General features: G+C 40.6%; 9 protein-coding genes across 9 annotated transcripts in view; 7 read left to right on the top strand and 2 right to left on the bottom strand.

Annotated features, from left to right (window-relative positions):
• The first annotated feature begins 406 nt into the window (after positions 1 to 406).
• LOC6588022 lies at positions 407 to 1,062 on the top strand. The gene is made up of 3 exons (XM_026984391.1): positions 407 to 472; positions 526 to 843; positions 898 to 1,062. Exons 1-3 carry the CDS (start codon positions 407 to 409, stop codon positions 1,060 to 1,062), a joined length of 549 nt encoding a protein of 182 aa, XP_026840192.1.
• A 1,241-nt stretch (positions 1,063 to 2,303) lies between these two features.
• LOC113564924 lies at positions 2,304 to 2,885 on the top strand. Its single transcript, XM_026984389.1, has 2 exons — positions 2,304 to 2,666; positions 2,721 to 2,885. The coding sequence occupies exons 1-2, from the start codon at positions 2,304 to 2,306 to the stop codon at positions 2,883 to 2,885; spliced, it is 528 nt and encodes a 175-aa protein (XP_026840190.1).
• Positions 2,886 to 3,269: 384 nt separating this feature from the next.
• LOC113564963 lies at positions 3,270 to 4,240 on the bottom strand. Its single transcript, XM_026984777.1, has 2 exons — positions 3,981 to 4,240; positions 3,270 to 3,925 (listed from the first exon to the last, which is right to left on the bottom strand). Exons 1-2 carry the CDS (start codon positions 4,209 to 4,211, stop codon positions 3,707 to 3,709), a joined length of 450 nt encoding a protein of 149 aa, XP_026840578.1. The 5' UTR covers positions 4,212 to 4,240; the 3' UTR covers positions 3,270 to 3,706.
• A 262-nt stretch (positions 4,241 to 4,502) lies between these two features.
• On the bottom strand, positions 4,503 to 5,517 carry LOC6588132 (ATP synthase subunit d, mitochondrial). The gene is made up of 2 exons (XM_002012806.2): positions 5,488 to 5,517; positions 4,503 to 5,145 (listed from the first exon to the last, which is right to left on the bottom strand). The coding sequence occupies exon 2, from the start codon at positions 5,128 to 5,130 to the stop codon at positions 4,594 to 4,596; it is 537 nt and encodes a 178-aa protein (XP_002012842.1). The 5' UTR covers positions 5,131 to 5,145; positions 5,488 to 5,517; the 3' UTR covers positions 4,503 to 4,593.
• Positions 5,518 to 6,174: 657 nt separating this feature from the next.
• On the top strand, positions 6,175 to 6,722 carry LOC6588038 (39S ribosomal protein L55, mitochondrial). The gene is made up of 2 exons (XM_002012805.2): positions 6,175 to 6,388; positions 6,444 to 6,722. The coding sequence occupies exons 1-2, from the start codon at positions 6,212 to 6,214 to the stop codon at positions 6,588 to 6,590; spliced, it is 324 nt and encodes a 107-aa protein (XP_002012841.1). The 5' UTR covers positions 6,175 to 6,211; the 3' UTR covers positions 6,591 to 6,722.
• Positions 6,723 to 7,305: 583 nt separating this feature from the next.
• Positions 7,306 to 7,936, top strand: LOC113564923. The gene is made up of 2 exons (XM_026984388.1): positions 7,306 to 7,668; positions 7,723 to 7,936. Exons 1-2 carry the CDS (start codon positions 7,306 to 7,308, stop codon positions 7,885 to 7,887), a joined length of 528 nt encoding a protein of 175 aa, XP_026840189.1. The 3' UTR covers positions 7,888 to 7,936.
• A 1,425-nt stretch (positions 7,937 to 9,361) lies between these two features.
• On the top strand, positions 9,362 to 9,943 carry LOC6587947. The gene is made up of 2 exons (XM_026984387.1): positions 9,362 to 9,724; positions 9,779 to 9,943. Exons 1-2 carry the CDS (start codon positions 9,362 to 9,364, stop codon positions 9,941 to 9,943), a joined length of 528 nt encoding a protein of 175 aa, XP_026840188.1.
• A 1,389-nt stretch (positions 9,944 to 11,332) lies between these two features.
• On the top strand, positions 11,333 to 11,988 carry LOC6587712. Its single transcript, XM_002012803.2, has 3 exons — positions 11,333 to 11,398; positions 11,452 to 11,769; positions 11,824 to 11,988. Exons 1-3 carry the CDS (start codon positions 11,333 to 11,335, stop codon positions 11,986 to 11,988), a joined length of 549 nt encoding a protein of 182 aa, XP_002012839.2.
• Positions 11,989 to 15,217: 3,229 nt separating this feature from the next.
• Positions 15,218 to 15,839, top strand: part of LOC6587879 — a 53,237-nt gene continuing 52,615 nt past the window's right edge. The window contains exon 1 of the mRNA XM_026984183.1: positions 15,218 to 15,281. The gene's annotated coding sequence lies outside the window, so the exon portion shown is untranslated. The remainder of the gene's footprint in view (positions 15,282 to 15,839) is intronic.

The following is a 15,839-nucleotide window of genomic DNA, read 5'->3' as shown; positions in this document are numbered from 1 at the left end:
GGCTTTCCAGATCTAATCGGACAAAAAAGCGGGGCCTAAGAACTAAAAAAATTTACAATGAAACAAGAGAGGATCTGGTGTATTCTCCTCATCTATGCTATTGAGCTCCTGCAGAAAGCGTGGTGTGAGAGCGAAGAGCCCAGTATATCAAGTGTGTAAAAGGGGAAGGATGGCAACCCTGGTCATTCTGACAGCTAGTCAGAATTGAAGAGAAGAACGACACACATGTGATTTAGAAGAAGAAGATGTGCAGAAGATCGGATATCTTTATAACTATAGGTTATTAGTGTTCAATCAGCGTTTAGAGTAATTTAAGCAATTTAACTCTACCATGCATAAATGAACACAGCATAAAAGAACACGTTCGTGTCATTCAAATGTTATTGTGCCCTCAAGAGCAGGAACAATGCGTTGCCAGCTGATTATCTGTGCGCTTCTCGGATTATTCCTAACATTCCACATTAATATAAACGTAAATATATGGATAATACTAGTAAAGTGGACAATATTGAACCAAGTTTTCAGGATGCCGTCGTCTTCAAGTTTACAAACTTCGTCTGCGAGAGTTACAACCAATCTTGGTATGTGTTCCACAACTATCGTCTGAAGGCCGTCAGTCGAAACAAAGTGCTCCTCAATATGAATAGTACGGTACTACATCCGGTCAACAATGCATCAGTTCATGTCAGAATTTTCAAAAGGGCCAACGGCTATAAGCCTTGGCTCGTCGATAATTACTTTGATGTCTGTCAGTATTTGAGAAAGCCGAATCATCCTATTGCTAATATAATCTATGGGCTCTTCAAAGATTTTAGTAACTTAAACCACTCATGCCCCTACGTGGTAAGATGATACGTCTATGTCTAACCACTTGTATATCTGAAATTTATATTGCAGGGTCCACAGATTGTCAAGGACCTTTATCTAAGACCTGAGCTACTGCGTCTTCCCTTTCCAACAGGGGATTATTTATTGGCGCTTCAGTGGTACTTCGATAAGAAACCACAGGCTGATTCGAACGTTAGTTTTACATTCGTGGAAGATTTAATGAAGAGAAATTAGTGGGAATCACCTGAATACAGATTCAGTGGATTCCTGAAAACAACAGTAGCAAATTTATTGTACCGATTAATCAAATATATGTATGGGCTAATCCGTGATATTTGACTGATCGGTGTATGAAACGAAAGGGAAATAGCAACGGAAATTGAAAAGGGAAACGGTTAGGATGCAACGCAAACCTTTCGGATGCGGTCCACGCTGAGCGTCTGTGTTCTTTTCGGATTGTTCCTAGCATCAAACTTCAGCTACCACCTCTATACTTGAGATTGGAACTATTACGCCGCGATAAAAAGTATTCTCTATAATACATACAATTTTCTCCGGAAGTAATTTGAGCAAACTGAGTTTTGAATAATTTTCAACATTTATTGCTTTCATTCATGCGGCAAAATATATATTTTGTTATTGAGCTCCTACAGAGAGCGTGCTGTGAGAGCTCTCGGCCGAGTATGTCAAGTGTGTAAAAGGGGAAGGATGGCAACCCTGACCTTCTTGATCAGCATCAAGAGGTGAGTCGATATAGCCTTTCTGTCTGTCAATCTTCAAAGACGCAAAGCGGAAGCGTGAACCATAGCCGACACACGGGGATTTCTGCTTTAGTAGCCATCGAAAATGTCCCTACGCGAATGGAATCTTCAGGGTTTCCTGAAATTGAGATAAGGGAACGAGCATCGAAAACTTTCCACTTTTCCTTTCCACCACAACTGTTGCCATCCGGCCTACAATATATAGCCAGATCTTCAGAAGAACAAATGGATGTATGTAAGCCTTGGATGAATGAGTATTTTGGAAAGCCAAATCGACCATTTGATTACATAGCCTAGGGGTTATTTAAAGAATTTAGAAACTTTAACCTTTCGTGTTCGTATCTGGTAAGATAGCCGAGTACTTTCCATTTCAGTTCACTTTTGTAAGAATTTCTAGCTGAGTTCCCTTTCCAACTGGCGATTATCTATTGAAGATTCAGTGGTGGCTCGATAAAAAGCCACAAAGGCGAAATTAAAGCAAGACTGGATTGTGCAGGAGATCGGATATCTCTATAATTATAGTCTATTAGTGTTCAATCAGCGTTTAGAGTAATTAAACTCTATCATGCGTAAATGGACGAAGCATAAAACAACACGTTAGTGTCATTCAAATATTATTGTGCCCTCAAGAGCAGGAACAATGCGTTGCCAGCTGATGATCTGTGCGGTTCTCGGATTATTCCTAACTTTCCACATCAAAATTAACGTAAATATATGGATAATACTAGTAAAGTGGACAATATTGAACCAAGTTTTCAGGATGCCGTCGTCTTTAAATTTACAAACATCGTCTGCGAGAGTTACAACCAATCCTGGTTCGTGTTCCACAACTATCGTCTGAAGGCCGTCGGTCGAAACAAAGTGCTCCTCAATGTTAATGGGACGATACTACATCCGGTCAACAATGCATCAATTCGTGGCAGAATTTTTAAAAAGGCAAACGGCTATAAGCCTTGGCTCTTCGATATTTACTTTGATGCCTGTCAGTATTTTCTAAAGCGGAATCAACCTGTTGTTAATATAGTTTATAGGCTCTTCAAAGAGTTCACTAGCCTGAACCACTCTTGTCCCTACGTGGTAAGGTTATTCGTCTATGTCTAACCACTTGTACATCTGAAATTTATATTGCAGGGTCCACAGTTTGTCAAGGACCTTTATCTAAGACATGAGCTACTGGGTATTCCCATGCCAACAGGGGATTATTTATTGGCGATTCAGTGGTACTTCGATAAGAAGCTACAGTTTGACACGAACGTTAGTTTTACATTCGTGGAGGATCTAATGAAGAGAAATTAGTGGGAATCACCTGAATATAGATTCAGTAGAATCCTGAAGATCCCTGAAAACAACAGTAGAAAATGTATTGTACCGATTAATCAAATATATGTATGAAACGAAAGGGAAATAGCAACGGAAATTGGGGTCTAGTTTCGGTAAAATAAAATTTGTTTAGCCAAGAACCATTGGGATTACAGTCCACGCTGAACATCTGGCATCAAACTTAAATCCAAACGCAAACAAGTCTTTCATTATTAGTCAAAATTATTGTATAGCTATTAGAACTATTACGCCGCAATAAAAAGTATTGTCTATATTATAATATTCTCCGGAAGTAATTTAAACAAACTTCATAATAATTTGGATAATTATCAGTATTTATTGACTCATTCATGCGGCAAAATATATATAGGTACATATCTCAGATTCGTATTGATTTACATATATTCTTGATCAGCATCAATAGGCGAGTCGATATAGCCTTTCTGTCTGCTTTCTGTGCAGGCCACAGAGCATTTAACAAATTCAATTTGATTTGAAATGACTTTAATTCGATTTCTCGGCTGTTGGCTGTCAGCCGACAATCCTCAGAGAAAAAGATTGCCGCCTGACCAGGCAGTTCCAAGGTGGACGATTTAACGGCTACATTCGGACATTCGCTTTTGCGGTCCATTTGCTATTTGCGATCGAGCGGGGGAATTCGAGAGAATTTCGTTACTTTCCACCGTGTAATATCTCTGTAGCCTCCACACTGAATCTCCGAGATATGTACGCTCATCGAGACGGAAGGACGGATTTATTTCATTAAAATATTATTTTCCAATATTTTTGGATTGTTATCAATGGGAAACTTCTGGGAAACTTTCGGCTGTGATTAAGCAAAAGAATCTGCCCGTTTTATTCCCGGAAGAAGTTAGTTTGGCTCGTATATGTGCTTTGTGGTGTGGCCAGAAACTAGTATCCGTGAATTCCTCCTTGCCACAGTAAGCTGCCGTAACCAGCAGCGCCGCGTCACCGTAGTCTTTCTCGACTACGAATCTATTTTTGAGGCATCCTGGCTGTTAAGTAATTTTTGGAGATTATTACTAAATAGTGGATGCTAGGCACACTTACATCTTCGGGGATGTCAATTATACATCTCATTCTCAACGTGTCATTAGTCAATTTGGTTACAGCTCGCAACGTGCAGCTGGTGCCGGGCGGATATTTTTTGGGAAACCTGAGGGACTCGAAAGCGTAGCCTCCTCCAACCCCAACCTTCGCGTCCACGTCACAGCTCTTTTTACCACTGGCCATCAGGATGGGGAGCATCAAGCAGCTCAATATTCCGAATATGATGTTCATTATCTCAGAGCTTGTTACCAAATGTTTAAGCCAGCCGAGGCCTTCACCAAATATAATGGAATCGAGACAATCGAGAATACAACTTCAAATGCAGCTCCCAACCAGCTGTTTAACCAAAAATCTAAAATAAGCATGCGGAAAACAAGCTACAATCGTGGAGTACGGGATCAACAATCTTATACGTGAATGTGCTTCCTTGTCTCCTGAAGTCTTTTTTAAATCTTAAGAAAATGTTATAATTGCTTTCTGTACAGACAACAGAGCATATAACAGGCCGCAAAACAAGTTCAATTCCATTTGAAATGACTTTAATTTGTGTAATTTGCTTTAGCATGTTCATTTACATTTCGAATAGGCGCTTTCTCGCTTGAGGGAGTGACACTTAATGGTGTCCCTGTTTCTCGGCCTCGATCTGCTCCTTGGACTTGTAGCCGACCTGCTCCTCGGGGGTGTGAGGCCAGAAGGTTGGTCTGTTGATGGGGTCCAGGGCGCTGTCGGGGAATGCATCACGGTAGTCCTCCATGGTCATCTGGTCGTATGGCAGCAGCGACTTCAGATGGGCGATCTCCTTCTGGTAGTTCTGGATGCGCTGCTCCGAGACCTTCTTGTAAGAAGCAATTTCCGACTGCGACTCCTTGATCTGGGCGTCCACCTGGGGGGAAACAGTGTCCTTGGGATAAGGCACGGTCAGAGCATCGTACTGCTTCTGGAAGCCATCGACCAGGCCGGCCACAGGCACCAGCTTCTTGTAGTAGGCCCAATCAATCTTTGGTGGGCACTCGGGATTGGCCATCACGGCGCGCACATAGATGTCCGACTTGGTCTTGAAGGCGCCGAAGCTGGTCTTCTGATTGGCGGGCACACGCTCGGCCAGAGCAGACCAGTTTATCGAGGATTGGGTGATGCGGCGAGCGGCCATTCTGTAGCACAAATACTGAAAAAACCAACAAAAACACAAAACTGATGAGGTTAGGTTCTCAAAGTGGAAATGAAAAAGCAATGCCAAGACGAGATTCCATAAATATATATATTTCCTGTGGATTGTGATGTTAGAGTCCCATCTTCTGCATTATATATTATGCTGTTTCCATTCCACTGAAAATTATGCGTGCAAAAATTATGTAATTTTGTTGCAGCAGCCACCCTCCAAATTGTGAAGGTGGGCAAAGTGTGCATTCTTTTGGGTTCCTCCACAATTGGCTAGCCATTTAGTTTAGTTATGTCTTGTTGCACATTACTTCAGTGGATAGTTATTAGATAGTTATTTCCAACGTACTTAAATTACGGAGAATTAAGAATTTCTATGCCTCTGCACCAACACTTACACTTTTGAGCAGTGTGACTAGCCCTCAGAAATATAGCAAAATATACCGTCTCATTTAAAAAATATACCGTAAATATACTGACGATTTCAAGTTCCATTTTATATATTCCTCGTTTTTGATATTCCGTGGAATGTTACCAGCTATATAAAACATTTGGCCATGCCCACATAGTTTTATACGATTAATGAATCTATTTTCTACTTTTGATTTATTTTAAACACTTGCTTTTATTGCATTTTGCGTAAAAAAAGGTCTTAGCAAAAATGGTCAAACAAAAAAAAAACAGTCGCAATGTTGCTGGTATTTGAAGACGTGATGCGTGTATAGGCCTTTGTATACCCTATTTCGTTAATTTTATATGAACATAAAACGTAATTTATAAAGACCTTTTCTCAAATTGATATTCTTTAGACATATTCATGTACATTATTTGTATCTTGTGTATATTTATCTTGATCCTGATACCTACGGAGCCTTGCATGACAAACATTTTCTCAACTCTATAACACCCTTTTCCCTAGGGTATGAAAATTAGTGGCCATGGATCCTATAGATGGTCTCACAGCGCTGGTTCCCAGATTGCGGTCACACTATCAGCTGTTATGAATAACATAACTTGCATGTGGATTTTAATTTGAACTTCTATTGTTTTTACTCGTGGTAATATCAATAAGAATGCTGTTAAAACAGTTGCCCCAGGCCGTGAAACAGCTGCGCTGCATTTCCTCAGCCACGACAGCGGTTACCAGGCTGCATCGCTCCGTCTACTGCCGCCTGTATCCTACAGTGGTGGTCCAGCCGGACGGATCCACCATTAATATCCGCTATCACGAGCCACGCAAAATCATCAAGGTAGGTGAAAAATCATGAGCTAAATAAAATTAATTGGATTCCTCTGCTCGTTTAGTTGCCTTTGGATTTGACCACTTTGTCGGACGCCGAGCGAAAGTCCCGCCTGGAGGCGCGTAAGCCGCGCAAGAAGGTCAGGATTATGGAGGAGGTGGACGACAACTTCAATGCCAAAAAGTACATGAAGTATATCAAGAAAAAGTAGTCTTTCTGCTTAAATGTTACAACTATAGATAATAAAACTTATAAATTTTGTTACATAAGTCTGGCAGCTCACATTGCGTTGCACGGAGCTGCCACATCCGAAATTAAAGGTCACAAAAGACTTGTTCCATTATTTGAATGTGAGATGTTTTCTAACGGCTATAACATGTGATGACTAACGGCCAAAGTGGACAATACTGAACCATGGATGGATATGTAAGCCTTGGATAAGAAACAATAACTTTGATGCCTGTCAGTATTTTGGAAAGCCAAATCGACCCTTTGTTTACTTAGCCTAGGGGTTATTTAATGAATTTAGAAACTTTAACCTTTCGTGTTCGTATCTGGTAAGAAAGCCGAGTACTTTCCATTTCAGTTCACTTTTGTAAGAATTTCTAGCTGAGTTCCCTTTCCAACTGGCGATTATCTATTGAAGATTCAGTGGTGCTTCGATAAAAAGCCACAAAGGCGAAATTAAAGCAAGACTGGATTGTGCAGGAGATCGGATATCTCTATAATTATAGTCTATTAGTGTTCAATCAGCGTTTAGAGTAATTAAACTCTATCATGCGTAAATGGACGAAGCATAAAACAACACGTTAGTGTCATTCAAATATTATTGTGCCCTCAAGAGCAGGAACAATGCGTTGCCAGCTGATGATCTGTGCGGTTCTCGGATTATTCCTAACTTTCCACATCAAAATTAACGTAAATATATGGATAATACTAGTAAAGTGGACAATATTGAACCAAGTTTTCAGGATGCCGTCGTCTTCAAGTTTACAAACTTCGTCTGCGAGAGTTACAATCAATCCTGGTTCGTGTTCCACAACTATCGTCTGAAGGCCGTCAGTCGCAACAAAGTGCTTCTCAATATGAATGGTACGGTACTACATCCGGTCAACAATATTTCAATTCATGTCAGAATGTTAAAAAAGGCAAACGGCTACAAGCCCTGGCTTTTCGATATTTATTTTGATGGCTGTCAGTATTTTTTCAAGCGGAATCAACCTGTTTTTAATATAATTTATGGGCTCTTCAAAGAGTTTACTAACATAAACCACTCATGCCCCTACGTGGTAAGATTATACGTCTATGTCTAACCACTTGTACATCTGAAATTTATATTGCAGGGTCCACAGATTGTCAAGGACTTTTATCTAAGACCTGAGCTACTGCGTCTTCCCTTTCCAACAGGGGATTATTTATTGGCGCTTCAGTGGTACTTCGATAAGAAGCTACAGTTTGATACGAACGTTAGTTTTACATTCGTGGAAGATTTAATGAAGAGAAATTAGTGGGAATCACCTGAATACAGATTCAGTAGAATCCTGAAGATCCATGAAAACAACAGTAGAAAATGTATTGTACCGATTTATCAAATATATGTATGGGCTAATCCGTGATATTTGACTGATCGGTGTATGAAACGAAAGGGAAATAGCAACGGAAATTGAATAGGGAAACGGTTAGGATGCAACGTAAACCTTTCGGATGCGGTCCACGCTGAGCGTCTGTGTTCTTTTCGGATTGTTCCTGGCATCCAACTTCAGCTACAACCTCTATATTTGAGATTGGAACTATTACGGCGCGATAAAAAGTATTCTCTATAATACATACAATTTTCTCCGGAAGTAATTTAAGCCAACTGAGTTGTGGCATTTATTCATGCGGCAAAATATATATTTTGATATAGGGTACTCGAATAGTATAGTGGTATATCAGTTTCGTATAGATGTCCACACATATGTATATACATATATGCAATGACTGCATCTTACAAGTGGCGATGCAATTACTGCACCGTCAAGTGGCCCGTGTGACACCAGCAGCGGGCTGTTACGCGCGGATCCCAGGCAAAACGCAGCCCTCCTCCCACCCACGCGCGGTGCGTAGCCGAACCAAACGCGTACATGCAGGAAAGACTAATATTCGAGGAAAATTAGCAGTACACTTACTAAGAAACTAAGCATGCACTCAAAATACAAATACCAATACGACTACAATTACTAGAAATTACTAGAAAGGTGTGTGAGGATTAGTATCTTAATGAGAGGAAGAGAAGAAGAGTCGTGGTGTACTTTGTACTGAGGGAACCATACACAGGAGCCGAATTCTAAAATCGCACAAACTAGCGAGATATAGAGAGTCTTTGTCGTCAAGTCCTTTGAACACCTCTTTATAAACCCAAGCCCATGGTCTTATTTACCATGGTAGAAATGTTTTCAGAAAACTTTAGCTTGCCGTCTTATAGAACACCAAGATCATCCACCATCTTTGGTAAACCAAGGGGGCTTTCCAGATCTAATCGGACAAAAAAGCGGGGCCTAAGAACTAAAAAAATTTACAATGAAACAAGAGAGGATCTGGTGTATTCTCCTCATCTATGCTATTGAGCTCCTGCAGAAAGCGTGGTGTGAGAGCGAAGAGCCCAGTATATCAAGTGCGTAAAAGGGGAAGGATGGCAACCCTGGTCTTTCTGACAGCTAGTCAGAATTGAAGAGAAGAACGACACACATGTGATTTAGAAGAAGAAGATGTGCAGAAGATCGGATATCTTTATAACTATAGGTTATTAGTGTTCAATCAGCGTTTAGAGTAATTTAAGCAATTTAACTCTACCATGCATAAATGAACACAGCATAAAAGAACACGTTCGTGTCATTCAAATGTTATTGTGCCCTCAAGAGCAGGAACAATGCGTTGCCAGCTGATGATCTGTGCGGTTCTCGGATTATTCCTAACTTTCCACATCAAAATTAACGTAAATATATGGATAATACTAGTAAAGTGGACAATATTGAACCAAGTTTTCAGGATGCCGTCGTCTTCAAGTTTACAAACCTCGTCTGCGAGAGTTACAACCAATCCTGGTTCGTGTTCCACAACTATCGTCTGAAGGCCGTCAGTCGAAACAAAGTGCTCCTCAATATTAATGGGACGGTACTTCATCCGGTCAACAATTCATCAGTTCATGTCAGAATTTTCAAAAGGGCCAACGGCTATAAGCCTTGGGTCGTCGATAATTACTTTGATGTCTGTCAGTATTTGAGAAAGCGGAATCATCCTATTGGTAATATAATCTATGGGCTCTTCAAAGATTTTAGTAACTTAAACCACTCATGCCCCTACGTGGTAAGATTATGCGTCTATGTCTTACCACTTGTACATCTGAAATTTATATTGCAGGGTCCACAGATTATCAAGGACTTTTATCTAAGACCTGAGCTACTGCGTCTTCCCTTTCCAACAGGGGATTATTTATTGGCGCTTCAGTGGTACTTCGATAAGAGACCACAGGCTGATACGAACGTTAGTTTTACATTCGTGGAGGATTTAATGAAGAGAAATTAGTGGGAATCAACTGAATACAGATTCAGTAGAATCCTGAAGATCCATGAAAACAACAGTAGAAAATGTATTGTACCGATTTATCAAATATATGTATGGGCTAATCCGTGATATTTGACTGATCGGTGTATGAAACGAAAGGGAAATAGCAACGGAAATTGAATAGGGAAACGGTTAGGATGCAACGTAAACCTTTCGGATGCGGTCCACGCTGAGCGTCTGTGTTCTTTTCGGATTGTTCCTGGCATCCAACTTCAGCTACAACCTCTATATTTGAGATTGGAACTATTACGGCGCGATAAAAAGTATTCTCTATAATACATACAATTTTCTCCGGAAGTAATTTAAGCCAACTGAGTTGTGGCATTTATTCATGCGGCAAAATATATATTTTGATATAGGGTACTCGAATAGTATAGTGGTATATCAGTTTCGTATAGATGTCCACACATATGTATATACATATATGCAATGACTGCATCTTACAAGTGGCGATGCAATTACTGCACCGTCAAGTGGCCCGTGTGACACCAGCAGCGGGCTGTTACGCGCGGATCCCAGGCAAAACGCAGCCCTCCTCCCACCCACGCGCGGTGCGTAGCCGAACCAAACGCGTACATGCAGGAATGACTAATATTCGAGGAAAATTGGCAGTACACTTACTAAGAAACTAAGCATGCACTCAAAATACAAATACCAATACGACTACAATTACTAGAAATTACTAGAAAGGTGTGTGAGGATTAGTATCTTAATGAGAGGAAGAGAAGAAGAGTCGTGGTGTACTTTGTACTGAGGGAACCATACACAGGAGCCGAATTCTAAAATCGCACAAACTAGCGAGATATAGAGAGTCTTTGTCGTCAAGTCCTTTGAACACCTCTTTATAAACCCAAGCCCATGGTCTTATTTACCATGGTAGAAATGTTTTCAGAAAACTTTAGCTTGCCGTCTTATAGAACACCAAGATCATCCACCATCTTTGGTAAACCAAGGGGGCTTTCCAGATCTAATCGGACAAAAAAGCGGGGCCTAAGAACTAAAAAAATTTTAAATGGAACAAGAGAGGATCTGGTGTATTCTCCTCATCTATGCTATTGAGCTCCTGCAGAAAGCGTGGTGTGAGAGCGAAGAGCCCAGTATATCAAGTGTGTAAAAGGGGAAGGATGGCAACCCTGGTCATTCTGACAGCTAGTCAGAATTGAAGAGAAGAACGACACACATGTGATTTAGAAGAAGAAGATGTGCTATCTTTATAACTACAGTTTATTAGTGTTCAATCAGCGTTTAGAGTAATTTAAGCAATTTAACTCTACCATGCATAAAATAACACAGCATAAAATAACACGTTCGTGTCATTCAAATGTTATTGTGCCCTCAAGAGCAGGAACAATGCGTTGCCAGCTGATGATCTGTGCGGTTCTCGGATTATTCCTAACATTCCACATCAAAATTAACGTAAATATATGGATAATACTAGTCAAGTGGACAATAGTGAACCAAGTTTTCAGGATGCCGTCGTCTTCAAGTTTACAAACTTCGTCTGCGAGAGTTACAACCAATCCTGGTTCGTGTTTCACAACTATCGTCTGAAGGCCGTCAGTCGCAACAAAGTGCTCCTCAATATGAATAGTACGGTACTACATCCGGTCAACAATGCATCAGTTCATGTCAGAATTTTCAAAAGGGCCAACGGCTATAAGCCTTGGCTCGTCGATAATTACTTTGATGTCTGTCAGTATTTGAGAAAGCCGAATCATCCTATTGCTAATATAATCTATGGGCTCTTCAAAGATTTTAGTAACTTAAACCACTCATGCCCCTACGTGGTAAGATGATACGTCTATGTCTAACCACTTGTATATCTGAAATTTATATTGCAGGGTCCACAGATTGTCAAGGACTTTTATCTAAGACCTGAGCTACTGCGTCTTCCCTTTCCAACAGGGGATTATTTATTGGCGCTTCAGTGGTACTTCGATAAGAAACCACTGGCTGATACGAACGTTAGTTTTACATTCGTGGAGGATTTAATGAAGAGAAATTAGTGGGAATCAACTGAATACAGATTCAGTAGAATCCTGAAGATCCATGAAAACAACAGTAGAAAATGTATTGTACCGATTTATCAAATATATGTATGGGCTAATCCGTGATATTTGACTGAACGCTGTATGAAACGAAAGGGAAATAGCAACCGAAATTGGGGTCTAGTTTCGGTAAAATAAAATCTGTTTAGCCGAGAACCATTTGTTATTTTTGAGCTATAATTATCAGCATTTATTGACTCATTTATGCGGCAATGCGACGCTACAGGCTGCATGCTATTCGAGGTGATAAATTGGAATTTGCATCACCAGCAGCTGTTCTTGCCCTTGGAGTGGCAAACGAAATCAACTGTTGTCTGAGGGACAGTTGGCATTTGCAGATCCCGCGGAGTTACCGTTTTGCGCTTAGGAGACTAATTCAGCAGTTGCAAACGGGATAATTGAGACTGTAGGACTAAGAGCCGATTCTATTGGATTTTGAAGCCAACGGTCAGCTCCTTAAAGCCCTACCGCGTCAGAATCAAAAATGTGACCATGTCCCTTCCAAACACACAGAATGCTTTACAACTGTGATGCAAGCCAATACCCGAACGCGCAGCGCATTTCGCGTGCACTACGCTATCATGTAGAAAAATGATTAATCAATCGGATCAAATGATGTGTTCAGGGCTGAGGTCCTAGCTAGCTAGTAGCATTCAACCACTAACCATACAGTATATAGATGTGCCAGTTCATACAACGAAAGTGTCACACACCGGCTTGCGCTATCCGTACCCCAGAGTGACGTCATCATGAGAGAGAGAGCGCAGAGAGAACATCTTTGCATGTGTTAGTACACACGCAATATGTTTCGACAAAAAGTATGTGATTGTATGTTTTTTCAGATTTTTTGAACTCTCTCAGGTCTGATCTGTTTTGCCACCAGCATGTTTTAGTGTATGGGTGCACATGCATTCTCACGTACTTTGCGTGTGTGTGTTTACTATTGCTGGCCGCTAGAACTGAAATTTGAGTTTGGTTCTTGTTTCGGGTCTTTTGATGGACTGACCTACCGCCACAAAATAAATGAAGAATGGGCAGGGGGTGGGGGTATGGTACACTAGGGCGCGGGAAACAAAATAAAAGCTGTTATTTGTTTGATTTATACCACAAAATATAAAATATTACAATAATATAATTGCACATTTATTTCCTTATCTTAAGCAGGTTGATTATAAATTATACAAATTATGCAAACGCCGTCGGTTCTCGACGTTTTTGTTTATTATAACTAAAATAATGATGTATCTAAATATACAATATAAGAAAATATATATATATACTTAAATAAATATGCATAAATATAAATGGAATTGGTTTTACATATATTTCAAATCAATTGTCAATCGCGCGCTTTCCGACGGGAATCTGCAAAGTACAAATTTAGATGCCGGTCGCACCTTGAATACTCTCATGGACAATACCCATAAATTTTCTAATTCAATTATAAAATATCTTATGTACATACATATGCACATAAATATTAAAGTTTATTACATTCGTATATTGCATGAGGGTTTTCAAAATTACTGCTGCCCGGTCAGCGTCGAGTCGGTGTGTCTCGAGAGAAAGAATACAAAAACAAAATATGAATTGTCTGCGTGCTGAAACCGTAGGGCAGCGTGGTCGCTGATGTCTTTGGCGCGGCACAGTGGGACTCAGCCGAAATAGTAAAAAAATTGTATGAGTTCTTTAGATAAATTCTAATAGAGAATTTTCCAATCGAATTTTCCCACTGTGCCGCTCCAAAGACATCGGCGATCCGCGACCACCGCTTCGACGGTGCTGAGGCTCGAGAGTCCAGAATTGCCGAACAGACGAAACCGATGGGCAGCGGGGTCGCGGTAGAGACGAAGTACAGGCGAAAAGGGAATTGAAACCCCGCGCGCTCCCTCGTGCCTTTTGGGTTCTAATGTTAGGACCCGCCATAGAACAGCTTTTTGGTCGCTCATGCAACATCTTGGTATTGTATAGTCTTTGGTATTGTATAGTCTTTGATATAAACAAAACGTCGAGAACCGACGGCGTTTGCATAATTTATAATCAACCTGCTTAAGATAAGGAAATAAATGTGCAATTATATTATTGTAATATTTTATATTTTGTGGTATAAATCAAACAAATAACAGCTTTTATTTTGTTTCCCGCGCCCTAGTGTACCATACCCCCACCCCCTGCCCATTCTTCATTTATTTTGTGGCGGTAGGTCAGTCCATCAAAAGACCCGAAACAAGAACCAAACTCAAATTTCAGTTCTAGCGGCCAGCAATAGTAAACACACACACGCAAAGTACGTGAGAATGCATGTGCACCCATACACTAAAACATGCTGGTGGCAAAACAGATCAGACCTGAGAGAGTTCAAAAAATCTGAAAAAACATACAATCACATACTTTTTGTCGAAACATATTGCGTGTGTACTGACACATGCAAAGATGTTCTCTCTGCGCTCTCTCTCTCATGATGACGTCACTCTGGGGTACGGATAGCGCAAGTCGGTGTGTGACACTTTCGTTGTATGAACTGGCACATCTATATGCTGTATGGTTAGTGATTCAACCGAATATCATAAGTTGTTCACTGTTTAAATAGAGGGGGCTTAAGCGGGCTAAGTTCGATTTTTCATCGGTATATTCATGGTATATTTTTCAAGTGAGACGGTATATACTTTTGAGGTATATTTTGTCGATCAATCCTCGGTCACACTGCTCAAGAGTTCGGTCACACTGATTTCGGGGACAAACAAATTCGGACGTGTGTGCGCGTCGTGCAAGTTTTATTTTTATAATTTATGTACGCGATTTTTACGCGAGTGCAACAAACATGTCCTTTCCGCTAGCCTAAATATTGATGTATAGCCAGCTGTAGTGCAAGTGAAAGGTAATACCCTTAAAGTGTCGGTGGAATGTTGAACGGCAGCATCGTCGCGTCTAATCAAAACAAAAAAAATACCCAAGCGAATGCAGCAGCATAGCGCCGAGCCCGAGTCCACTGCTGTAAACAAGACCGAGCCACAACAAAGTTGTTGGTGAAATTTTATTTTTAAACAAAACTTGAGATCCGTTTTGTTGGTGACAAGATTTTTTGGTATTTAGTTATTAGTGCATCTTCGGTTCTCTGTGTGCGTGTCGGTGTGGAAATAACTGCAATTGCAGCACACATACACACCTAATTGGATTATAGCAGCACATCGGCAATAAGAACAACGAAAGCATCTGCAGCAGCAGCAGCAGCATAAAAACCATCAATACTGGTAAATTATAAACTACAAATTTAGGTAAATATCAGCTTCTCTGATATTTCCCCTCCCACTCTGTCTGCTCTGTCCCGAAATTCTGTTGTACAACAATTTTCTATGCGTGCGCTTGTGTGGGTTGTCTGCGCTCTTTCTCTGCGTCTCCACTGCTCTGCTGCTGCTGCGCTCGTTACAGCAGCGGAAGCAGCAGACTGCGTCTAGAGATGGGGGCCTGGCCTGCGACCCTGCGACAGTGGCTCCCAAAAATGCAACAATTTCGAAAAATAAGGTTTAAATTGAAGTACATCGAATAGTAAATAAAATACATGAATGGTTTTCATGAATGGGATTTTGATTCGCTAAGAATGACCCAATTTTAGTTTTAATTATTTGCAGAGCAGCTGTTTAGTCTGTCGAACAGCCAACAAGTAAACACAGCGAACAATTGGCTTCAAGAAAATAAGCAAAAAACAAAGCGAAACGAAAGTCCTGCTCGAAGGGCATAAAGTCTCTCAAATATTCCCATCTTGTTAAATTTTCTTCCGGCTGTATTGTGGTTTCGCTGTAATCCACAAA

This window comes from Drosophila persimilis, unplaced genomic scaffold (assembly GCF_003286085.1).
Source record: "Drosophila persimilis strain 14011-0111.01,24,50 unplaced genomic scaffold, DperRS2 tig00000000-arrow-pilon, whole genome shotgun sequence".
NCBI classification, from domain to species: domain Eukaryota; kingdom Metazoa; phylum Arthropoda; class Insecta; order Diptera; family Drosophilidae; genus Drosophila; species Drosophila persimilis.
The sequence above is the reverse complement of the archived record's forward strand: the minus strand, read 5'-3'. Positions and strand labels throughout refer to the sequence as shown.